This window comes from Macaca nemestrina, chromosome 15 (assembly GCF_043159975.1).
Source record: "Macaca nemestrina isolate mMacNem1 chromosome 15, mMacNem.hap1, whole genome shotgun sequence".
Classification (NCBI taxonomy): domain Eukaryota; kingdom Metazoa; phylum Chordata; class Mammalia; order Primates; family Cercopithecidae; genus Macaca; species Macaca nemestrina.
The window spans coordinates 50,433,755-50,459,440 of record NC_092139.1 but is presented as its reverse complement, the minus strand read 5'-3'; the positions used below and the strand labels follow the sequence as shown (position 1 = coordinate 50,459,440).

Genomic DNA, 25,686 nt, shown 5'->3' with positions numbered 1-25,686 from the left:
ATCTAGAAAGAGGCTTTATTAAGCCAGAACTTTGCCTTTAATATTTGTTGGAGCAGCTAATGTTCCTGATACACTGTATGTCTCTCCAGGTTCTTTCTCTGTCTTAAGTGATATCTGAGCAACTCTCATAAGCATTACACTCAGATATAGGGAAGAGGAGTTAGCTGTTGCTGCATGAAAAACCACTCCTAAACTAAGTTTAAGTGGTTTAAAGCATGTATTTTCCCTATGAATCTGAAAAAGGAGTTTTTCAATGGGGACAGCTCATCCCAGCTCCACGTGGCATGCTCAAAGAATGGGGCAGGAATCTCCTTAAGTCTCACTCACATGGCTGCTGCAGATGACACAGATGATGAGTGGTCAATGTGGGCTGTCATCTAGGACCTCAGATAAGGCCTATAGCCAGAACAGCCTACAGTGGCCTTTCCATGTGGTTGGGGGCAGGATCCAAGGTCAAGAGTTCCAAGAGGGCCACTGAAAGTTGTATGACTCCTGGGACTTATCCTTAGAAGTCACACAGCATCCTGTTCACCTAGTCACAGGCCCACCCAGTGCCAAGAAAAGGAACATGGGGGATGGGGCATGAGGATGGGGCCATATCTGGAAAATTCAATGTGTCACAGAAGGCATGAGATTTCGACAGGCTATTCCTACCAACTACCTGTGTGTGTGCGCGTGCATGAGCGTTTTAACTGTGTGTCTCCTTTAATCCACTTATACCCATGCCTAACATCTGACCTTGGAAAAGCCCTTTCTCTCTCCATATCGCAGGCTGTGGGACACCTTGGGAGGTGTCAGGCTTTATTTAATACTCTTTAATAAAATCTGCAGAGCTCTGAGTGTTATAAATCATGTGCCAAGAAGTTTCAGCTTTGAGCTTAATGGCAAAGCTAAAACTAAATGACTTCCTCTTGAGTTTCAGTAATTTATTAACCTAGAACTATTACCATTCAGCAGTTTCCAAACCTTTCTCTCTAATAACCGTTTTATCCTGTTAGTATACTTTATGAATCTCTTCGCCTTTTGCTTCTGAATGAAGAAATCCAAATTATCTTTCTCTGATTACCCTAAGTATTTACTTTGTTCTGGAGTCTGCTTGTTATAGTTCTCTTCTCTGATCAAGGCAGCTTGCCCAGTCTCCTTCCTTTAGACCACACACCCAAGTATAGCAGAGATCCACATCAACATAGCATAGATCCACACCTAGCACAGTCCTGGCCGTAACAAGCTTATCAGTTAAGAATTCATTTGGCTGCAAGTAATCAAACTCTTAACCCAAGGGACACATCTGTTTCACATAATACTCTGATGGTTCCTGCTACTAGTGGTGATAGACTGGCTTATGACTTACCAACTCTCTCACTAAGAGAAAACAGAAAAGCTGCACCAAATATATGAATATGTTTGTGCTTTCAGAGAGCTACCAAACCAGTGAGGTCTTAAAGAACCAGATCCCAGAGAGAAGGAAGTACAGTCTCACTGAATTAGTACAACAGAGAGAGAGCAGGCACCAGCCCATCAGAATGGAGCAGAGTCCTGGAGGACAGACGGTCTTCCGGACGTTCACCCTGTAACTGTTTGAGGTCCTGGTGATACCAGGGAAGGGGCTTATAAGGCAGGTGTGGCAGTGAAGGAACACTCTTGGGGGCTTCAGAGAAATAACTGTGTACCAACTAGTAAAGAAGTGTTTCCAAGTATATGGGTACAACTGGAACCCATGTATCTAGACGAATTGATCTACCTTCCATACATCTCACAGAGGCAACAACACCTATCAAATCCAGGTATTCAAAGTGCCGCTTCTACACAATATAACAAGTCCAAAGAAGTTCCTGAGAAGGTTTGATTAAATCAGATTTGGATGAGAAAATTCGCTGGAATTTAGAGAGCGTGGTTAAGAGCTTGGGAAAAAAAAAAAAAGAGCATCCCCAAGTCTTCATCTGGCCATGAAACAAGTATGTATTGCCTGGTGCTTGCTCGAATTCTTGGTGGCCTCCTACATGTGTGTCTCCCAGAAAATTGAGAAGCTTCTCAGACCTGGGTGTTGTACCCAGCTCCCTGCCAGCCCCACAATTCCTCCCTGTGGCAGAAAGGCACTGGGCTAGCTGCACCTGTGAAGTGTAATGTTTCTGACCCCAGAACAAGTTCAAGAGTTGCTGCTGCATTTCCCAACCCAGATGTGCCCTTGGGAAATGGGATCTGATGGAAACGGTGAAATGGCAGCAAGCAGGACACAGTCTGGCAATCTGGAACATGGAGCTGCCTGGAGAAGCCAGGTGCTGCAAAGGAGCTGGTTAGGTCTTGCTGGGAAAGAGGGCGGCTGGCGTCTCCAAATGCTTGAGAACTTGCCTCCTGTTTAAATTGAAGGCTGCGCTGAGGGCCAATGTAGTGGCACTGCTTCAATTATACATTTGTTTTTGAGAATAATTGTGTTTTAAAACTGACCTATGAATTTTTGAAACTTTGAAAGAAGCAGCAGCAGCAAATCTCCTCTTAGAACCACCAGTCTCCCTTAAAAAAAAAAAAAAAACTATTTTAAACTATTTTTCTTTCCCATTATATTTTGGCTTGACCTTTAAGTAAAGACCTTTCTCAACCTAGCAGCCATTTTATTCAGCTGCCTGACTTGAGAAAATGTTCCCTCTTTGTCGAGTTCTAAGGCATTAAGCAAATGTTTGCCTAACCTTTGCTTAGAGCACAATCTTACCTTTTAATAAAATGCACCCAAAAGGCTGTACGACAAGGTTTTCATAGCTCTGAGTCATGTTCCTACCAGAAAGTGGAGGAATTAAAGAACTGTCTTGTTTGAATAGTCAGTCCTAGCTTGATGAATTTGAAAGTGACAGGTGGCTGGGAATGGTAAAAAGCTTTGAATATGAAATAGAGACAAATAGTATTTCTTCTTCCTGCAGGGATGTGAGCTTTCAGAGAGTTCTGACCGAGGGCGGCTTGAAACGTCTGCTACTCTGAAGCGGAAGTAGCCTGGGATAAACCTGAACTATAGTGAGGAGAAATATTTGTTTCAGCTTTGTTCTTTTATTTGGAGTGTGGAGTGTGAAATGGGAACCTGAAAATAAATTTTTCAATTATTTTGCTACTGTGCTTTCCACTGTCACTTCCCCAGTGAAGAAAGAATTGGAAACCGAGTTGGTCAGAATCTGAGAAACTCATGGGCCACGTTCTACTAGTGGGTAGTGTCTCACTTGTTTACTGTTCCTATATAGGAATACTTGAGGCTAGGTTATAAAGAAAAAGGGTTTGTTTGGCTCACGATTCTGATGACTAGAAAGTTCAAGGTTGGGCGTCTGCATCTGGTGAGAGCCTCAGGCTGCTTCCACTTATGGCAGAAGGTGAAGGGGAGTCACTATGTGCAGAGAAATCACATGGTGAGAGAGAAAGAAAGAGGAAGAGGGGAGGTTCCAGGCTCTTTTCATCAACCAGTTCTTTCAGAAACTGATAGAATAAAACCTCACTTCCTCCCCCAGCCAAAGGAGGGGATTAGTCTATTCATGTACGACCCGCCCCCATGACCAAAACACCTCCCTTTAAGCCCCACCTCCAACACTGGGGATCAAATTTCAACTTGAGGTTTTGTGAGAACATCTAAACCATAGCAGGTGGACACTACAGGGCCAAGAGGGCATGCAGCTATGTCGACACCTTTTCTTTCACCTTCTGTGCTTTTGAGTGCCAGGTGTTCTTCCCAGGTCCTTCCCATGCTCCATGCTTTCAGCAGCTTTGGACAGGATCTGCCTATTAAGGACAGAATCAGTCATACATTTGGTCTTAGTACTGGCTTCCCCAAGAAGCAGACGCTGAACTAAGGATCTGAGTACAAATAATTTATTTGGGAGATGATTCCAAGAAACATCAGTAAGAGAGTGGCAAAGTGAGGCAGGGAAGAGACAAAAGCCACAAAGGGTGGGTGTGTTATCAGCAAAGCCATTTCTGTGGGTCCCCGAAGCTCATTCACTCCAGACCTCTGGGAGACAGTGGAGACTGCACACCTAAGAGGTATGCCCTCACAGGGTGGAGCGTACTGATATATTATTATCCATCAACCCCTATCAGCTGTGCTTAACGGCCCTCCCAGGGGGGGTGTTCATTACCTGCACTTCCAAAGTGCCATGAAAGTATAGAGCAAACTCCGGTGACCATAAATGCCATCCGACAAAGAGATGTGGGAGGTGTGGACCAGGTGTCAGTAGCACCTAATCTTCTTCCTCTCTATTGCTTTAGTTTCTCCATCTGTAGTTGACAGCATCAGCCATTGTTCTAAATGGCTAGGTGAATCCTGTTTTACAGACCAGGTGACTTAGATTCAAGGAAGCAGGAAGTAGAAAATCCCATGTTACTTCCCAGGATGAGCCCCATCATCGAGTCCACCCTATGCCACAGAAGCCCTTTTTTGGGAGATGCTGGCATCTTTGGGTGCTTATCTAATGGTTAATTAAGGTGACAGTTTGCAGCCCACTGGGTTCTTTCACCTTGTGGGTGCCCCTCCCTGGGCAGGTCTCAGGAGCAGAGAAGGCACAGAGTGCAGGGTTTGGGGTGATCAAACCGACCTCCAATCCCCAGTATGTATTTTAGCCATCTTTTACTTTCTTAGTTCAGATCGTCTATTTTGAAAAATGCAGGGCAGGAGGTTTTTGGGAGAAGAGTGGGGAATGTTTTATTTATTGTAAACTTAAATTTGATAGCAACATCAAAAAAGGTCATGCAAGCCCTATTCAAACTCAGAAGCAATAACGGGCTGGCCTAGAACTGGGATTAAGTTTAGGATTCATTCAAAAGCTATGTTCACAGATGCTTGGAATATGAGATAAAGTAACACGTTTCAAATGAGGCTTTGGGTCTCCAATTACACATATATTTCAAACAAACTCACAATTCTAATAGATGAGAACTGCATGATCTCTTTCTCCCTGTCTTAAAATTGATGCACTGAAAAGTACTTGGCGCATCTAGTTATTAATGTTCAAATAAATTTTTCTCTACAAAATGAATAGTGTCAACATTAGACTAAATGTGCAGTGTTTAAATTTTAATTGTATCCACAGATGCATAGAGACTCTATAAATATAATTTTGTGCCGAGGAAGCTCTTCTGAGAAAGGTTAAACAGGATGACAATAGCAAAGGAGGGAAAATAAAGGAAAAAAGAGATCCATGTTGGGAAGAGACAGCTGGTGCTATTGAAACCGACACTGCACACATTACAGAGGGGTAAGGAAGCACCATTTTTACTTGAAAAATGATAAGATGCTGTAATCATCTTTGGGAAGAAGCTGTAAAGCTAGGAGGACATGATAGCTGTTTGAAAAGCAATTAAGCAATCTCCTAGAGGAGACGGAAAACAGACCCAAGAAGAAATGCAAATAAGCCTTCAGACCCCATCATGTGTCAACCCTTCACACCGGGAGGCTTGCTGGAGCACATGAAGGGCATTTGGTGAAATGCTAAATCAGGAGCCAGGATGTGCACAACTCGAGCATGAAGCAAAAGGAACGTGCTTACAATCATGGAGAAGGGGAATCGCCAGTGCTCATTTGCAACAAGCAGAATGAAGGTTCTGTCTTGACAGCTCTGGCCAATGTGATGAGATGTGTGCCAGGATAAGCCTGCACAAATCTATTTTTCAGGTACCCAATGGCTTGTTACTGAGCAAATGTGCCCCAGAATGAACTTAGAAAACAAATGTACACCCAGATAATTGCTTAGGCCTTTCAGCATTTATCATTCTTTCAAAATTCACTGATTGATTAATATCATCTCTTAGAGTAGGGTTTCTTAACCTTGGCACATTGTCATTTGGGTCCTGATTATTCTTTGTGAGGAGCTGTATTGTGCTTGTAGGATGTTTAGCAGCATCCCTGGCCTTTACCCACTAGATACTCCCTTCAGTTGGAACAAGCAAAAATGTCTTTGGACATCACCAAATGTCCCTGGGGGAAGGGGAAGAGGGGAGGAATGAGAGGTCGAAATAGCCCTGAGTTGAGAACCACCCTGTTAGATGACGTAGAAATCCAGATTTACGTTTGTTTAATCATATTCTGGCAGGGTGTTGTGGACAGCTTGTGGGTCTTGCAGCCAGGTTATCTGGCTTCAAATCCCTGCTTCCAGAGTGAATGACTTGAGACACCAGGTTCTGTGCCTTCCAACCACCCCCTGGTGCCCCTGGAGGGAACTACAGGTTGTGTTCATTGTTTTCTAGGAAGTTTCTACTCTCTGAGCTCAAGGTGCTATTGCTGCTTTTCTATAAATGGAATAAATCAACTAAAACTATCTAAGAACTCGGCAGGGCTCCATATCAAAACAAACATACAAATAGGTTTGAAAGTGAAATATCAGCTTTCCCCTAATATGTGAATTTTCAAAATCAATCAAATTTACTATAAGGTTAGCAAGCAAGGCATGTTAATACCCATATCTATGCCATGTGTCAAGCAGATTTTAAATTCATGTGTGCTAAGAGTGAGGGGAAGTCTGGAGAGTGCCTGAGAAGGCAGCCCTGACAGTGAGAATTCCAAATGCTGTTGAGAACCGCTCACACCCTGGGTTGTTGATTCTGGTCCAGAAATGTCTCTCTGGATGCCAGATCTCAAACTAACCACTGGAGGTCATCCTTGTCCCAACAAAGCTTCTCACTTAAGGCTGACGTGCACAGCAGAAAGTTTCAGCAGAAGCAAATCAAGGAGGAAATGTGAGGCTGTATTAGCGACTCGACCCACAGAGGATGTGGCAGGGACTAGATTGTGAAAGGATGAAATGAAATGAAAAGCCACCTTGGGCGGAGCCAGTAAAGTCAATGCAACACCCAAATGCCCTTGAATGCCATTGTAGTGTGTTTTCACACACCTCCTGGCTTCGGTGGTTTTTATTGCCAATGCCAGAACTTCCAGCTGCCTTGAGGCCTCTTTATCTATATGCAAAACTGCCTAAAAATTTTGCTTTCTCACCAAAACCCTGAATCCATAACTGACAGGCCACAAGAAAGCTCAGCTTCCTCTCCTTAGGTCCAGGCAACTCTGAGATGTAACTTTCCAGCTCCCAGAGGTCCCTGTGGGATCAGGCACAAACCAGCCACTATAGGATCCTGCCTGAGATTGCAGCTTGTCTGAGATTCCTCCCCTTCTGTGTCCTGCAGTCCCTCTCTGCCTTACCTATTTTCCCTGGGAGTCATTATTTGATAAATCATTGTATATAAATCCTCATTCCAGGGTCTACTTCTGGGGAATCTGACCCAAGACCCTGGTTTAAAACTTGATGCTCAAAACTTTTGATTTCTTCCCCCATGATTGTCTACCTGGCTGCTTCAGGTAACCGTGGGATTTGGGAACACATATTACCTAGAGTAGGCTCTGTACCCCTTGGCCTTTTCCTGCAGGACAGACCAGCATTGCAAGTCTATTCCCGGGCCTCAGCAGGCTCAGTTGACCTCTCCGTGTCTACTGTCCATCACAGCATTGGCTAAAGTGGTTCCCAGAAACCAATGTGTCTGCTTGCGGTTCCTGGGAATTCAGGCTTGAACTTTGTCTGCTAATCCATTTGTGGCAGCACTAAGAGTAGTAGTTTGAAGCCCAGGGAAAGATCTAAGAGCAGATAAAAAAGATCCTTAAGTTAGTTCAGAGTCATGAGGGGCAAGGCAGGTGAAGGAGCTGGAAGAGATCTGACAAGCCATGAATGGATCCAGTGAGAGGGGAGGGTGCACACCTGGGTGGGTGTTTCAACTGCGTAAAAACCTGGCTGTGACTCGGGATTTCTGCCTTTGGTTTGTAGAAACCTAAACACCAGCATTGCCTTTTTTTTTTCCCCCCCAGTTCAACATAGCATTGCTCAAACAAATCAGTGTTCTCATCTCAACTGATTCATTTGGCCAGAATAAATTCACAAGCTGAAGTGAATAGAGAAAAGGGAGGGAGAGCTGGAAGGGATGGAAGGAGGCAGAAGTGGTGAGATATTAGCAGCACCACCTATTTTATTACCCCCACAACATGCTGACTTTAGCATAGCGTGCACTTGAGAAAAATGATTAAAACAATTGCTCACGTGTGACAGAAAAGTAATTTCCATTTAGAAAAATATTTAAATCAAAAGATGGGGGGCATTCTCTTTGTTAATGATGGGCTAGTTTACACAGAGGGTAGATTATACAAAGTATGTGGATCAATATATCATTCTTCTGATTAAGTTACTGATATACTATGATATTTGCAGGGGATGCAGCCGAGAAGATGTTTACGTGGTGAAATTGTGTTTCAATGGTATAACAAGGAATATTATTAGCTTTTTTCTTATTGTTTTCACCATTTTCAGATAGATGAGGATGAGTGTTGAAGAAATGAGATTTTTTTTTCCTAGTGCATTTGATCTTATTTCTTCTCTTCACTCATAGCAGAAATACCCACCTCCTCCAGAGATTAGTTTAAATACTACATGAATAAGCTGAATATTTCCCTGTACTAAACCTGATCCCTGAGGATATTCACATCCCCTCAGCCAATAAACATGAGAAGCAGTGATGGGCCCCGTTTATCTGAGGTCAGAAGTGGGTGATGCTAGAGAGAATGACACTCTCATCTTCTAAGCTTAGGAAATATACCATGGTTTTCTAAAACTTTACTGCACAAAAACTGCTGCTGAATTTAGTCACAATGTTCATTGTGAACAAAGAACTAAGTCATCTGTGACTCAGATATTTTTCACACAGACTATGTCTTCACAAAAGCAATTCAGGAGTGGGAAGGAGGGATTGTAGGGCGATGGCGACTACAATAACCCACGTTTCTTCTGGTAAAACTCTACTGACAATTCCGACAATTACTTCAGTTATTCCATTTCACTTTGCCATTTCACATAGTAATTCTGAAAAAAAGCCCTTGCTAGGCCTGCTTCAGAAAGGGTCTTATGAACTCCTGGCCAGGCATTTAAAGGACTGATTTCTAATCTTAACATCTGATGGGAATTCTGATTCCCGGCTTACCTCTTACAGTTTTGCAGAAAGCAAAAGTAGCAGTTTCAACCACATGCTCCTTGAAAAAGAGGCATACCTTTTTTTTTTTTTTTGAGACGGAGTCTCGCTTTGTCGCCCATGCTGGAGTGCAGTGGCCGGATCTCAGCTCACTGCAAGCTCCGCCTCCCGGGTTCACGCCATTCTCCTGCCTCAGCCTCCCGAGTAGCTGGGACTACAGGCGCCCGCCACCTCGCCCGGCTAGTTTTTTGTATTTTTAGTAGAGACGGGGTTTCACCATATTAGCCAGGATGGTCTCGATCTCCTGACCTCGTGATCCGCCCGTCTCGGCCTCCCAAAGTGCTGGGATTACAGGCTTGAGCCACCGCGCCCGGCCTAAAAGAGGCATAACTTTTAACAAAAGGAGTCTATTACAACAGCAATATGCCACCTAGTCTTCAGGGAGGAGCTTATGGTGCTTTCAGCAGATAATTGAAGCCCTGCGTTAAATTGCTCTTTCTTGCCATTTCCTGAATGTTTGTTCCCATGAAGTAGCCAAGAAAAGGAACTCAAAAGCCCATCCACTGAAAATGAGGTGTCCTGCAGATGTAAAAACCCATTAACTAGGTCATTATTAGTAGTTTCTACAGCACTATAAATGTTTTATTCAAAAGGATCACTAGCTGCTTATGTATTAGTCATCCCAAGGAGAAGTGCTCACAGAATTGGCTACAGTTGAGTGAAGTCACCATTGGCTGAGTGTCGGACAGCAGGGAGAGTAGAATGGCCTCCTGCCATTTGCAACGTTATTCATTCCAGGATCCAAGAGACTGAGGGAGAGAAGGACTGAAGGTAGGAACATGGGAATGTATAAGAGAACAAGACCTTCCTGGTTTGTTCTCTTTTCCTAGTACCCATCCAGACATTAAGAATAACGTTTCTCAAGAGACAGAGAGAGAGAGAAAGACAGTTTTCATCATTATGCAAAGTATTAATAACATGCCTTGCAGACCATTTGAGAAAAAACTGTGGAGAAAAACAAGAGTGTTCTAGAAAGAAAACATGCTCAAGATATACTTTTAATTCACTAGAAAGTAGTCTAGTTCTTCAAACGTTTCAAAATGTTTTAAAACCCTCTCATTTTAAAATTTAAATTTAAAATTTAATTTTACTACCATTTATTACATAAAACCGTGTACGCAGTACTGCGTACATGGTTATTTTACATGCAGTATCTAACTTAATCCTCACAATTATCCCAAAGTTGGTTACCCCCCAAAGGCATTACCCACTTTTTAGATAAGTGAATTGGGAAGTAAGTGGTTAGATGAACACGGTCCCACAAACAAAAGAAGCCTGAGCCATCATTCCTCACAATGTGGAATAATTCCTGAGGTTCTGAGACCTATAATGAACCCCACTTCATGTCTTCCACTGACATTTGCATAATATGAGGAAACCAGTCAAACATAGCCTATTCAAATCACTCGTATTTATTATAGGATTACTTTAAAAAGTTATATTCAAAATAAAATCATGCAATCTCATAATCTATCCAGAATAAACTTCTCATTGGCATGCATCCCACACCCATGTATACATTTTTGGAGGATGATATGGTTCGGCTGTGTCCCCACCCAAAATCTCATCTTGAATTGTAATAATCCCCATGTATCAAGGGCGGGACTAGGTGGAGATCATTGAATCACGGAGGCAGTTTCCCTCATATTGTTCTTGTGATAGTAAGTTCTCACTATCTCACTAGATCTGATGGTTTTAAAATAAGGCTTTTATAAGGGACTTCCCCCTTTGTTTGGCTCTCATTCTCTCTCCTGCTGCCATGTGAAAAAGGATGTGTTCGCTTCTCCTTCCATCATGATTGTAGATTTCCTGAGGCCTTCCCAGTCATGTGAAACTGTGAGTCAATTAAACTTCTTTTCTTTATATATTACCCAGCCTCAGGTATGCCTTTATTAACAGCGTGAGAACAGACTAATACAAAGGAGTAAAAGCCACAGTACCTCAGTCTCCAGATGGGCACCTGTTGTGGTCTGTGGAGGCGTTCTCTCTTCATTTTGCTTTGGATCTTGCACAAGACTCTTTTCAGAGTGAGGTTCAAAATTTCTAACCAGAGACTTGGACTTCTAGCATCAAGAAAACAGAGGGACAGAATACACTTCTATCCTCATAGCAAGTGTCATCAAGCTATGGAAACTCAAGGTGCTTACACTGTAGTGAGAAACTCTCTTTTTGAGATTGGTTCCCCCAGAAGTGTTGTTACATGAGCTATGGAGAAGACAAATATCCAAACCATATCACCATCCTTGCTAAGATGGTGATCCTTGCTAAGATGGTGATCCTTGCTAGGATGGTGATCCTTGCTAAGATGGTGTTATGGTTTGGATGTTTGCCCCCTCCAAATCTCATATTTAAATGTAATCCACAATGTTGGAGGTGGGGCCTGGTGGGAGGTGTTTGGGTCATGGGGGTGGATTATTCACGAATGGTTTGGTGCCCTCCCCAAGGTAATGAGTGAGTTCTGGCTCTATTCGTTTGTGTGAGAGCTGGTTGTTTTAGAAAGCCTGGCACCTCCTCCCCTCTCTTGCTCCCTCTCTGGCTGTATGACATGCTTGCCCTCCTTCACTTTCCACCTGAGTACCAGCTTCTTGAGGCCTCACCAGAAGCCAAGCAGATGCCAATGCTCTGCTTCCTATACAGTCTGCAGAGCCAGGAGCCAAATAAACCTCTTGTCTTTATACATTATCCAGTCCCAGATATTTCTTTATAGCAATGCAAAATGGACTAACACAGAAAATTGGTACCAAGGAGTCTGGCATTGCTATAAAGACACCTGAAAATGTGGAAGTGGCTTTGGAACTGGGTAACAGGCAGAGGTTGGTAGAGTTTGGAGGGCTCAGATAAAGACAGGAAGATGAGAGAAAGTTTAGAACTTCTTAGCTACTGTTTAAATAGTTGTGACCAAAATGCAGATAGAAATATGGACGGAGAAGGCCAAACTGACAAGGTCTTAGATGGAAATTAGGAACTTAGTGGGAACTGGAGCAAAGGTCATCTCTGTTACATCCCAGCAAAGAGGTTGGCTGCATTGTCTCCATGTCCTAGGGATTTGTGGAAGACTAAACTTAAAAATGATGACCTAGGGTATACCTGGCAGAAGACATTTCTAAGCAGCAAAGCATTCAAAATATGGTATGGCTGCCATAACTACCAACCTACAATCAGGGATGGAAGCAAAATAATTACTTAAAATTGGAACTTATAATTAAAAGGAAAGTAGAACATAGAAATTTGGAAAAATTTGCAGCCTGGCCATGTCTTAAAGAAGGAACAAGCATTTTCAGGAAAGGAATCCAAGCAGGCTGGGAAGCAACACTTGCTAGAGTGAATTGCATGACTAAAACGGAGTCAAATGCTAATAGTCAAGACAATGGGCAAAAAGACTTGAAGGCATTTCAGGAACCTTTGAGGCAGCCCTTCCCATCACAGGCCCAGAGGCCTAGGAGGAAAAAAGAATGGTTTCAGAGGCCAGGCCCAGGGCACTGCTGCCTTGTGCCACCTCAGGATGCTACTGCCTGCACCTTGGCAACTCCAGTTCCAGCTGCAGCTCAGAAGGCTCCAGACACAGCTTGGGCTGTTGCTCCAGAAGGCAAAAGCTGTAAGCCGTGGTGGCTTCTATGTGGTGTTAAGCTTACAGGTTCACAGAGCAAAAGAGTGAAGGAAGCTTGGCAGCTTCTACCTGGATTTTAAAGGATTTACTAGAAAGCCTGGGTGGTCAGGTAGAAGCCTGCTGCAGGAGTACCAGAGCCCCACAGAGAAACTCTACTAGGGCAGTGCTAATGGGAAATATGGGGTTGGAGCTCCCACACAGAGTCCTCACTGGAGCACTGCCTAGTGGAGCTGTGGGAATAAAGCCACCACCCTCCAGACCCCAGAGTGATACAGCCAACAGCAGCTTGCACCCTGAGCCTGAAAAACCACAGGCACTCAACTTCATCCATGAAAGCATCCATGGGGGCTCACCTGCAAAACCACAGGGGTGGAGCTGCCAAGGCCCTGAGAGCCCACCCCTGGCACCAGTGTGCCTTGGATACAGGACGTGGAGTCAAGGATTATTTTGGAGCTTTAAGGTTTAATGTCTGCCCTACTGAGTTTTAAAGTCATGTAAGGTCTGCTGCCCTCTTCTTTTGGCCTATTTCTCCCTCTTAGAATGGAAATTTTTACCAAATGGCTGTACCACCATTGTATCTTGGGAGTAAATAATTTGTTTTATGTTACAGGCTCATAGATGGGAGGTATGTGGCCTGAGTCTCAGACGAGAGTTTAGGCTTTGGACTTTGAGTTAATATTGGGATGAGTTAAAATTTGGGGAGACTATTGAGAAGGGATTATCATATTTTGCAATGTGAGAAGAACATGAGATTCTAGGGGCCAGTGGGTATATTAGTCAGGGTTCTCTAAAACGACAGAACTAATAGGGTATATGTGTATATGAAGGGAAGTTTACTAGGAGAATTGGCACACGTGATCACAAAGCAAAGTCCCACAATAGGCCATCTACAAGCTGAGAAGCGAGAAAGCCAGTTTGAGTCCCAAAACCTTAAAAGTAGAGAAGCCAACAGTGCAGTCTTCAGTCTGTGGCCAAAGGCCCAAGAGCCCCTGGCAAACCATTGGTGTAAGTCCAAGAGTTCAAAAGCTGAAAATCTTGGAGCCCAACATTCGAGGGCAGGAAGCATCTGGCACAGGAGAAAGCTGAAAGCTGGAAGATTCAGCCAGTCTAGTCCTTCCATGTTCCTCTGCCTGTTTTTATCCTAGCCACACTGGCAGCTGATTAGATGGTGCCCACCCCTATTGAAGGTGAGTCTGCCTCTCCCAGTCCACTGACTCAAGTGTTCATCTTCTTTGGCAACACCCTCACAGACACACCCAGGAACAATACTTTGCACTCTTCAATCCGATCGAGTTGACACTCAATATTAACCATCACCGTGGGCAAGAGAAAGGATTTGGGAATGTTGGCTTGGCAGGGTCTGATCGGAGGGCTTTAAATTTGACCATTTACAGAAAGGTATGTTAAGGAGGATTTTAGCCCCAGATCTTTAGGGCCAACAGACCCCTCACTTCCAAAAGTGTTCTCGCATTCAGGTTCCAGTCCTGTCCTGGTCTTCTCGGTTCCAAAGGGAGGATTTGTTGGTTTTGGGTATCATTAGGGGTCAAAGGTTTTTGTATTGTGCATGCCTGGGCAATAGGACTTGCAGGTTTGGGCTCTGTTATACTTAAAAGGCAACTCAACATTTTGTTATCGACAGAGTTAGGTCTGGTTTGGGCTGGTCCTGCAGTTACAGTCAGAACCTTATCTAAGTATGCACAGCTAGAAAATGGCAGCCCAGTTATTTCAAAGCTCCAAGGTGCCCTGGGATCTTTTATCATCACCTAACTTTTCGGAGCAACGAGTGCCACCCAACGCACTTCCTTTCCACATGATTTCATTTTGTTGCCAACTATCATGTGCCATGCCCTGACTCCTCTCACCTCTGATCAGTTTCTTTACTTGCCTCATCCTGCCCTGGTAATACCTTGCAAGGGCTCTGCTCTAGGCAAAGTCTACCACTTGCCCTAAGCTGACTCATGAAACCTACCTGCCTTCCCTCCCCACATCCACTGCTCTGCATTGGTTCTTTATTCTTCCGTAGGTAGGAGTCTTACTTCCCGTATTCTGTGAGGTCAGAGATGGAGGATTAAACATCTTCTTTTTCTCTCACAAGGAGGCAGTACAAGCTGCATAGTAAAACTTAAAGCCCTTCCTAAATGAAATTAACTATATTCAGACTAAAAGACAAACAGTAGCAGCGCCCTTGTTCTGTTTAATCTTGGCTAAAACAGAATGTGTCTGGGTAGCCGGGGACTCACCAGAATGGAGCTGGGTCACAGGTACTCAAGCAGCCAGGCCCAACTACCTGGCACATGATTAATAAACTAGAGCAAAGACTTGGGCTGCCTAAAATATATATGTATTTAATATAGATACATAGAGAGATATATAGATATACATCGTTTAGCTTGGGGTATCAAGAAGCCTACAAGTTAGGGTTCCCTCAAGGATCGTTAGACTAAAATTCTTATGTTAACAGTTGACAACCTTTTAGAGGTGCTAAGATGCCCTTTCTCTTAGTGGGAAGGGGAGAGAAACGATTCATCAACTGGAAAGGGGTCCCAAAAGGCCTCATTGCCCACAAACTCTCACCCTGGTACCACTCTGCCTCCTTTTCTCTGGGTAGACATCAGTGGAGAATCAAGACAGTGCTGTGGTAGGGTTGGGAAAGTACTGATAATAATGTTCAATCCTGTTGTTTAACTTGGAGAGAGTTGCTCTATCTCCTATGTACTCTAGCCTTTTGTTTATTTCTTTTTCTGTAAGATGAGTAGAGGGAACTAAAATCAGTGTTTCTCAATCTTTAATGTGCATAGGAATCCCCTGAGTTATTGTTAAAAATGCATATTTTGACACAGAAGGCATGCAGTGGGCAGAGACTCTGCCTCCTAACCAGCTCCCAGGTGAGGCCCAGCTGCTGCTGCTGCTGCTGCTGGTCCACGGTTGGCCATTTGCATTTTTAGAGGACAGATGTGTGTTTAAAGTCCTGCAAGTGCTTGCTTTCATTTAATGCAGATAGGCCCCAGGAGATATAAATCAGTCAATGGCCTTCCAACTCCTGGAAGAGCTCAGTTTTCATGGGTTGGAGCTGACTGAGTTAAGCAGGGAGTTCTGCCCTGGAAGCCCCATGCATGGGGAGTGAAGCTGCGTAGCTAAGGCCCGGTGGGAGCAATGGGGGTGCTGGGCATCTCAGGGGTTCTTGGTGTTTCCGGAATGGAAAGGCCAGGAAGCGAGAGGCAAATAGAAGCAGAAATAGGATAAATACCTCTTACTCTAAAATTCTATCGAGAGCCCTAGATGCTACTTGAAACCTCTTTGGAATAAAGTAAAATAGAAACAAATAAACATTGGTATTTTGTTTTATTGTGTTTTGTATTTGGTACCACTTTATTTGACTGACCTACATAAGAATTTGGTAAAAAGATATTCACCCAAAATCACAGTTGACAGAGCTAAAAGATGACCCTGGGCCAAGTCTGTGGCTAACCCTAAACGCCCTCTTCTGCTCTCTTCTTCACGCTTAGGGGATGTCCAGATCACAGAGAACTGAAAACCAAGCTTCATTCCTAAGTCCCCCACACTTTTATTCTCTAAGGTGAAAAATGTTTAAGAAAAAACTCAGAAATTTTGACATTAAGTAGAGTACAGGCATTTTAATTATATGCAAACAAAGAAAAAAATCATGACTACATCAAAAGAATTATATTAATAACACAAAATCAAAGCATATTTCCAGTTAAATATAGAAAAACTTGTGGGCCCATCAGGACCACAAAACCTGCATCCTCCTCAGATTTCTTGATATATCACACTTGACTAGAGGAATTTGCACAGGAAGAGGAAATTCAAAGTTGGAATAGAAGTAGAGAAAATAACCTACAGACCTTTTGTGTTTGTTTGTTTTGTTGGGTCTTTTGATGACTTGAAGCTTGAATAATATCCAGCAAGGATACATATTAAGGGAAAACTATTCCATTAAAAATATTTCGATAAACTACCTTCCCCTGTTAAATATACACATACTTCTTTAAAATTGGGGGAGAAGTAAATTGATCATTTAGAAGGCAAGTTACTAAACTGAAATGACTTTTGAGATTTTTCTAAATGACAAATTAGAGACATCATCCAAACATCTATGGGTCCAAAAACTCTTCTTCCCCCCAAACAGCTTTACCTCCAAAAGGCATCAAATATTAAAGGTAACAAAAATACTAGAATACTCCTTGGTAAAACAGCCCCTTTATTAATAATCCAATTGGCCAGAAAGACAAATGAGTAGAAAATGTCATGTCTAAAGGGAACATGACCCACCTATGACCCACCTATTTTATATACGGGAAATCAAAGAGCTGGGAAGAATCACTACTTAGAAATAACTACACATACATGATCTTTTATATGCATCCCCCTGTAAGAGGAGATTCTCTAGGTTGAAAAAATAATTTTCGGGTCTCAATTTACCCATTTGAGCTCAACATTTCCCCGCTCTAGCTCGTGGGAAGACCAGGCCAGCAGGAAACAAGTTTTGAGTTGAAAATCCTCTTTTATCTGCCACCTCCAACCCCTAAGCCCTTGCTCTTCTATAAGGTAACAGATCCTTAAAATGTCAGTGAGAAATTACAGACATGCATTTTTTGGTCACTTTTGCTCTTTTCTTTATTTTTGGTGTTTTCTTTCTATTTGCAGTTTTAACCAATGTATTACTCGCAGAAGAAGTCAATATCCTGGAAAAAAACAAAAACAAAAAAGATTGAACTGAATAGGCTAGGCTAAAAAACAGATGTAGATTCTGTATTTAAAACCATATCTAATCAGAGAAATTTGAATTTCAAGTAAGTAAAGGTTGACCCCCCAAAAATATGAAATAATTACCACTTTAAGTCAAAAACTACTTACAATGAAGGTCCTCAAATGAACCTTTAATTTATGGTTATCTGACAGATTTCAGCTTAATGCTAAGAAGTGACGACAACTGAGTCCCATTTGTGTAGGATGGGCAGTGTTTGAAGCACAGCAATTAGCTCCAGGAGAATCACTTCAAAACAAGCATCTTGCAAAGTAGCTCAGAAAGCATCTTTTATTTCTGTCCTGAGTTTACAGGACCCCAGGGCATTAGGAAGAGTATAATTTTATTTCATACATAAATAGAATCTATTTACCACAAAAATAAGACATTCAAAGATTGTTTTAGAATATTTTCATTTGATCAAAAACATGTGATAATTTTTTTCTCAGTCTATCTTTAGTGAAAACCGTCAGTAAGAGTCAGTTAGTACTGACTTTGGTTTGTTTCTTTGTTACATAGACTGCTTTGCAAGATAACTCGCATCTAAAACAAAAGAGGTACTGTATTGTATACTTGAAATTTGCTAAAAGGGTAGATCTTAATGTTTTCACACACACACACACACACACACACACAAAGGTAACTGTGAGATGATGTATCTGTTAACTAGCTTGATTGTGATGATCATTTCACAAGGTATATCAAAACATAATGTATGCATTAAATGTATGCAATTTTTATCTGTCAATTATAACCCAATGAAGCTGAAAAAATAAAGAAAAAAGATGAGACAAAAAAATAGTAAACTGAAATAAGACAAAAGGCGGTGGTATACAGAAAGTTTACTCATCTTTCAACGTTGACAATAGTTATACATAGTCCCCCAAACCTCACTCTCTCAGAAAAATCGTCATTGAAAGTTGGGGGTTTTGTTCTATACATCTTGTAGGTTGCATGATTCATTTTTGACACCAGTCTATGTTGCCCCAAGATCTGAGTCCTTGTCTAGTCACTTTTGAGATGCTTACCGTGGTGGGAACTTCCTTGGTAGCTTCCTGGTACACACGCTGCTCCTTGACCAAGTTGCTGGGGAAATAACCCACGACTCCCATCTCGTCCTGGCCATCGCCATAAACCTAAGTGCCCAGAAGAATAGCAATCAGGAAAAAGCTGATGCTGAGTGTCTTCTGAGAAACCCGCAGGCATCCTCTTTGCTGACGGTGAAAATCATAGCTGCCAATACCTCTCTTTCACCCTGGGGTCCAGGGGGCTCTGCGGAAAATCCGAAGTTTACTTGGAGCACTAAGTTAACCCGCAGGAGTTGTGCATCTACTCTTTAGTGGCCCAGCCTTATTTCACTACTTTGGCATGACTTTATTTTATGCAGTCTTGTGAGTTGCCTGAAATCTTTTTTGAACTCATAAATATATAAAGACAGTACATTTTTTAAAGTACTGTAGACACTTATTTTAAATGATGCAAATTTCTCAGTTTTCAACAATTCAAATGAACAGACTTAAAAGGATTTAAATGTAATCCTTCATTAATTTAGAATTCACCTTTAGGGTTGCAGATGAGGACAGAAAATCAACCCTGCTTCATCCCTCCCCAGAGACCACCCCTGTATATTTTAACTGAAAAACGCTGATTCTTTGGAATTAATGAGGGTGCAAGGTTTCCTGAAAGAGTATTGATACTTAGACTCACTGCCAACACACACGCCTTCTACTTGGCAAATCTCAGACGTTTTCGGATAAGATTCAAATTCTTTGGGATGTTCAAGCCCCCATGTATTTGACTCTTTTTTTGCCAAAATATCATATTAACCTACATTTGGTTTTGTTATGAAATTGATCTTTCTTTCTTTAAAGTGCAATAATAGCAACTATACCTGAATTTTTGCATTTCCATCTATAATCGCTACATGGTTCTTAACAACTAGTATTAAGCATTAAAATAGGTTGAAGGTGTTCATTTTAAATGATCTCATCTTACACTGCCAGCCCAAAATTCTCCAGCTTCGTTTTCTTTTACCAGCTTTGAGTACACATAGATCTGCTGCCCTTTTTTAACATTAATGAATCTACAGTCCGGGGCATTATAATCTTCTTGAGCTCTAGCCAGAGAAATAGTATCTGGAAGAAAAAATAAATAAATGATTACATTTTAGGCTCCTGAATTTTATAACAGTAAAAGGCAGTGTGTATTAGAAAAACTAGGAAATCAGAGTGACTGATAATTTCCAGTTTACAGCTGGTGTCTATCCAAGAGAAAGAAGACAGCCAAGATATTAAAGCTGCAACAAAACTCAGCCAAGTGAATTCTCCATAGTAAGACACCAAAATGCAGACCAGAAGAAACAAAGTTGATAATATACACATTGGAGAAGACTCACTTCAAAGTACAATTCAATTTTATGCTATTAGTGGATATATTTTCCATTATGTAATAGAAAGATAATGAAAAGCATAAAAAAATCCTTACAGACACACTCATCATCTGCACAGAGCTTCTTGGAAGCTAGACGGTCCATAAATATTCCATGCACAGCACACACAGCCACAAGACCCGGGAGGAAAAGTAACAATATTCTTGCCATCTTCCTTTTTTCTGTTTTACCTTAACCTCTTACTGGAAGCGGGGACTGACTCCAGTGGTTCCTCCTGCCTTTTATGTGAAAGCCAGACCTCTGGGTAAATACTCTGGCCAATTAGAAGGGCCTACCACCCCTCTGTTTTCATAACAAGCTACCCGGTTTCAGGAGCTATTTAGCATCTGATTTTCTAAACAGAGTCAAACTCTGTGTCTTTCTACACACAGATAATATCCAAAATGGTCCACTATTGTTAATGCTGCTTTAACAGTGGTTTATTGTATCAATCAGCAGGGCTTTGCTGAGAGGACTATGAGAATTTCAAACCATTTTTCGTTTTAACTCACTCCTAATTCTCTTTCAGCTTATGAGCAAAAACAGACCAGCTGTAGGATCTGTTGACAATGTGAGATCTATAGCACAAATAATTTTGATTTGAACAAATCCAGTTAATAAATCTGGATTTACATAACAGATAAATTAAGGATTCTTATGTTTATAAATCTTTCATGGTAGGATTCTTAGAAGGCATGCCTGTCCCAGGCCAAAGATGAAATCTAACATACTAGCTGATGCCACATTCAGACCCTACCAGTGGGGAAAGAGACAGGTGGGTTGGGAGAAATGGGCCAATCTTTCCCCTACCTGTTCTCTCTAAGACTTTCGCAATTCAGTCTCAAATGCTCAAGGGTGACAAGTCAAAGAGAAGAGAATGAAGTTACAAGTTTATGTTACCCCGAACTTCCTACTTCTGAGCATGTTTCCTATGGCGAGAGGAGCACTCCTAGAGGCACCAAAGTGGACCAGTACCTAGCTCCATCTATTCAGCAAATACTTACTGAGCACTTACTGTGCCAGGTATTGCTCTGGGCACTCAAGATATAGCAGTACATTTTTTAAAAGATTTTGGCCCCGAGGGTTGCTTTCTATTAGAAGAGAGAGACAGTAAGTTACCGCTTTTTATAGGGTGTTTGAGGCTGGCATCTCTCCCATCATGTGGCCCTTCCCCTGTTGTTATCCATTGCTTCTAGAATAGAGATCCCTGTCAGGATGCCCTCTCCACCTTGGTTGATCATATGACTTCAGAGCAGTGGCTTCTCCCCCAACCCCAAACTCGTAACCTCATAAAATGAGGGACAAGAACTTAACTTACTAAATAACTTGGTGCAAAACAATTTTCCAAGGGATAAATTGGTAAAGCAAAATATAATAAAAACTTTTTTTTGTCTTGGGTATATGTGTGTGTGTGTGATAGAGTTTTATTGCTTTGTTTGAGTGTGTCCGTGTGTGTATGTAGAAGAGTTTTGGTGTGGCTATGGGTGTGGGTATGTGTGGCTGTGTGTGTGTGTGTGTGTGTGTGTGACCTTCAAGGGAGGATCTTTTATATAGCTGGCCCTGATTGGAAAGTTTGCTTTATTCAATACCTTCATTATAGACAAGGAAACAGGCACAGCAAATGCCAGAGTGGTCTTTTTGTTTTTTGTTGCTTTTTTTTTTTTTTTTTTTTTTTTTTTTGAGATAGAGTCTAGCTCTGTCTCCCAGGCTGGAGTGCACTGGTATGATCTCAGCTCACTGCACCCTCCGCCTCCAGGGTTCAAGCAATTCTCCTGCCTCAGCCTCCCGAATAGCTGGGATGGCAGGTGTGCACCATCATGCACAGCTAATTTTTGTATTCTTAGTAGAGGCAGGGTTTCACCACGTTGGTCAGCCTGGTCTCAAACTCCTGACCTCAAGTGACCCGCCCTCCTCAGCCTCCCAAAATGCTGGGATTATAGGCATGAGCCACCGCACCTGTCCTGGAGTGGTCTTTTTGAACCATCCTATCTAAAGGTTACCAGAGGGATCATGGTTCGGTGCTGTTTCAGTTCATCACTGTCAACTTAGAATTGACAAATTAGAATAAATCATTTATTTCCTGTTTCACATCAAGGAAAGATTGAATTCGAAATTATTTTTGAAAGCAGAATGCCTCTGCGATTTTTCCGCTATAATCAAGCTAAAGGTCTAAATTTCTGGGAAAACTAAAGCATTGATTAAATCTTCTTAATCCTGATTGTGCAGCTGTTTTATGGACTGTTCCAGTCTCAAACCAGCCCTCAGCATAGGACAGTTAAAAGACAATTGTCATTTAAGAGGCACTTGAAGAAATGGGGACTGCAAAAACTCCCCATTGGGGAGCATATAGGACCCTCCAAAGCAAAATAAAATGATTAAAAACAAAAAGCAAAATGTGACATTCAAACTATCACGACTTAGAAAATCAGGCTAATGCTAATGTGAAGCCATTATTGGACATTTGAAGGTGAAGAAATAAAGTAACGATTTAACGAAGCCTTCTGAGTGCAGCCTGCGAAAGCTTGTGATGTTCTGGAATTCTAAAGTGGCAGAGACAGGACAGCAGTTAGAGGCTTCTTGGTAAAATTGCAGGCAAATAGGAATTTGAACTTGCAATAATTCAGCAAGTAGCTGTGTCTGGCAGTTATGCCGAAGACACTGGGGCCAATGGGGGTTCAGTAAGGGTTCTGGCCCCAGTTTGCATACTTGTTCCTCTAGATTTTCAGATGTATTCTCCAAACATTTAATCCCTAAATGACATTTTTCCCCTTCAGTTCCTAAATTAGATTCTCTGTCTGGAGTTCTTAAATGGAGGCCATGGTTCCTTTAGGATCTAAGCATGGACTCGGTGAAGTGCAGGCAACCTCCTTGTCATGGCCTACAAGCTCCTGTAGGATCAGGCGCCTCTACCTCTGGGATTTCACCTCTTGCTCTCTCCTCTACTCGCTCTGTTCCTCCCATACCAGTTCTCTCTGTCTTTTGAAAACACTAAACTCATTTCTGCTTCAGGCACTCTGAACTTACTGCCTAGGATGCTTTTCCCCAGATACTAGCATTCAGGTCCCTGGCCAAGATGCCTCCATAGACACAACAATTTAAAAGAGCCACTTCAAACCTTCCTCCACCCAATCCCTGTATCACGTGGCTGCAGTACACTGTCCTAAGGCACGTATCATAGCTGACATGCCTGCTTTATTTACTTGGTGGCGGTTTGTCTTCCAACACTATAATGAAAGCTCCACAAGGCAGGGATCTTTGCTATCTTGTTCCTCACTCTGTCATTAGCACCCGGAAAAGATACTTGGTGTGCATTAAATAGGTATTCACTGAATGAATGCACAATTGCTCTGAAATTGTATGCATAGGGATGTGTGTGTGTGTGTGTGTGTGTGTGTGTATATGTATGTATGTATTTTTCCCCTGGGCAAAGTCCCTGGCTTTAAAAAGAGATTGATAACACCTCTAAGAGTCATTTAATAAATCACCAGGGTAGAAATTCTGGGGTCTTGCAACTTGCCACCAAAACATGGTCCCCAGAGCAGTAACTCTGACATCACTTTATAGAAATGAAGTTTCTCAGACCTCACCCCCGAGACACAATCTTAAATCTACATTTTAACGAGATACTCAAGTCACTTGTATTCACATTAACATTTGAGAAGTACTGTTCCCAGGCAAGTAAAATACCGTAATTTTAGCTCACATTCTTCATAAGGTCTTGGCTGGATATATTTTCAAGGGAAAACAAATGCCTGTTAAATACTCAAACAGAAGATACTATAAGGCTTAAAGTTTAAAATGGAGTTTTGAGTCTCCTGCAACTGAGGTAGGAGACCAGCAGAACTTGTTTTCTGGTCACAACCCTGCTGACCAGAATAGGATCTGGTCCAGGCAGTATAAAGTGAAGAAACCAGCAGGGACAAGGAGATGTCAAGGGAAGCAATCCTCAGCTGTCTTCATCGTTCATTAGCATAACCCACTCCCATAGTGCCATGACAGTTACAAATGCCATGGCAACAACCTGGAAGTTACTGTCGCTTTCCATGGCAATGACCCAGAAGTTACCACCCCTTTCCTAGAAAGTTCTAAATAATCTGCCCCTCAATTTGTATTGAGCCTCCCCTTAATTTGCATGTAACTAAAAGTGAGTTTAACTGGGTGTAAATGCAGTTGCCAAGAGCCAATACTTTGCCAACTCTGGGCACACTGTGTATGAATTAGCCCTGCTCTGCAAGAGGCAGTACTATTTACCCAAAGACTGTTGATTAACACCACCAGCTCACCCTTGAATTCTTTCCTGGGCAAAGCCAAGAACCCTCCTAGGCTAAGCCCCAAGCTTGAGGCCTGCCTGCCCTGCATCACAACCATTTCCAGATCTAACATTATCCTCTATTTATCAATATACTGCTTTTGAAAAACACCATTTGAGCCAATGATCTATTATACCCTACTTCATGAAAGTAGAAACCTGCTTTGTTAGTTCTTAACCTTGGGTGACAATGGAATCACCCTGGTGGGTTGGGTTATAAAAATATTGATGACTAGGCTTCATCCCTGGAGACTAATTGATCTGGGGTGTAGATTGAGCATAGGTATTTGAAAATGGCTACCAGATGATTCTAATATGCAGCCAAAGTTAAGAACCACTATATTAAATAACATCTACTCCCTTCAATCATTCCTCAAAACTCACATTCCCAAAGATGAGTGAGATAGGGAAGGTCAAAAGATCTTAGTTTGATCAAATCTTCTTTAAAGCATCGCTAACTCCTTTTTCCTTTCCCCTGCTCCTTATTGAAGGATTACTTTATAGAGTTTGATTGCATAGGAAAGATTTGGGAAAATAAGTGAATAGAATATATTGAAGTTAATGGGACTGGTGGAGAAGTGAGTTACACACAGGGGAAGGGGGAAAGCCAGGATGAACTCAACGCTGTTAAGACTGCAGAGACATTCTTATACATTCATAGTTTTTAACATAACTGTGTAGATATATCCAAAGGTAGACAGACTATATAAAATTCACATGATGAAAGATGAGAAGCTGAGGAATCAGCAGGAGGCTAAAGAAACATGACAACTACATGCAACACAATCCTGGATTGGATTATTGAGCCATTATTGGAATACAAACAAAACTTGGATTGGATGATAACATGGGATTATTTCCTGTTTTGTTTGAGACAGGGTTTCACTCTGTTGCCCAGACTGGAGTACAGTGGCATGATCACACATAATTGTAACCTCAACCTCCTGGACTCAAGCAATCCTCCTGCCTCAGCCTCCCCAGTAGTTGGGACTTTAGGCACACGCAACCACATCGAGCTTATTTACTTTTTGTAGAGACAAGGTCTCACTGTTGCCCCAGCTGGTCTTACATGACCCTCCCACTTCAGCCTCCCAAACTGCTGTGATTACAGGCATGAGCCATCGCGCCCAGCCAGTTCCTGGTTTTGATGGTCATATTGTGGTTATGTGGGAGGGTGGTTTTGTACTTAAGACACACATTGAAGTATCATGGAATAATGGGGTCAACGTAACCACAACCTCAAATAGCCCAGAAGCCTAGAAACATTGGTGATTAATTTGAAGTGTTTATGAGAGTTCTGTGTACTATTTCTGCAACTTTTATATAAATCAGAAATTGTATCAAACTAACTTATTACTCTTCTGCTTGAAATCTAACAGAACATATGCCCAGACTTGTATGTAAATGTTCATAGCCACTTTCTTAATAGCCTCAAAATTGGAGAACCCAAATGCCCATTCATTGGTGGAACTGCTGGTATAGGCAACAATAGATACATTTCCAAAGCATTCCAGACAGGGCAAAACTGTTGGGACAGAAAGCAG

At 42.1% G+C, this 25,686-nt stretch overlaps 1 protein-coding gene across 2 annotated transcripts; it reads right to left on the bottom strand.

The window, feature by feature from the left end:
- Window positions 1-16,842: 16,842 nt before the first annotated feature.
- On the bottom strand, window positions 16,843-23,836 carry LOC105486868 (otoraplin). Of its 2 annotated transcripts, XM_011749945.2 has the most exons (5): window positions 23,521-23,836; window positions 20,849-20,924; window positions 19,401-19,540; window positions 18,434-18,541; window positions 16,843-17,343 (listed from the first exon to the last, which is right to left on the bottom strand). In XM_011749945.2, the coding sequence occupies exons 2-5, from the start codon at window positions 20,889-20,891 to the stop codon at window positions 17,320-17,322; spliced, it is 315 nt and encodes a 104-aa protein (XP_011748247.1). In that variant the 5' UTR covers window positions 20,892-20,924; window positions 23,521-23,836; the 3' UTR covers window positions 16,843-17,319. The 2 variants fall into 2 exon arrangements, with proteins under 2 accessions (XP_011748247.1, XP_011748248.1); XM_011749946.3 differs by lacking the exons at window positions 20,849-20,924; window positions 23,521-23,836 and adding an exon at window positions 19,890-20,225.
- Window positions 23,837-25,686: the final 1,850 nt, after the last annotated feature.

What these genes read in the sequence shown, in the direction of transcription:
- LOC105486868 (XM_011749946.3), bottom strand. Translation starts at nt 20,004, where the DNA reads ATGGCAAGAATATTGTTACTTTTCCTCCCGGGTCTTGTGGCTGTGTGT. An exon ending in GAGAATTTTGGGCTGGCAGT is followed by an intron (nt 18,542 to 19,400) that starts GTAAGATGAGAT and finishes CTGGGCACTTAG; the next exon opens with GTTTATGGCGATGGCCAGGA. An exon ending in CCAAGGAAGTTCCCACCACG is followed by an intron (nt 17,344 to 18,433) that starts GTAAGCATCTCA and finishes GTTTTTTTCCAG; the next exon opens with GATATTGACTTCTTCTGCGA.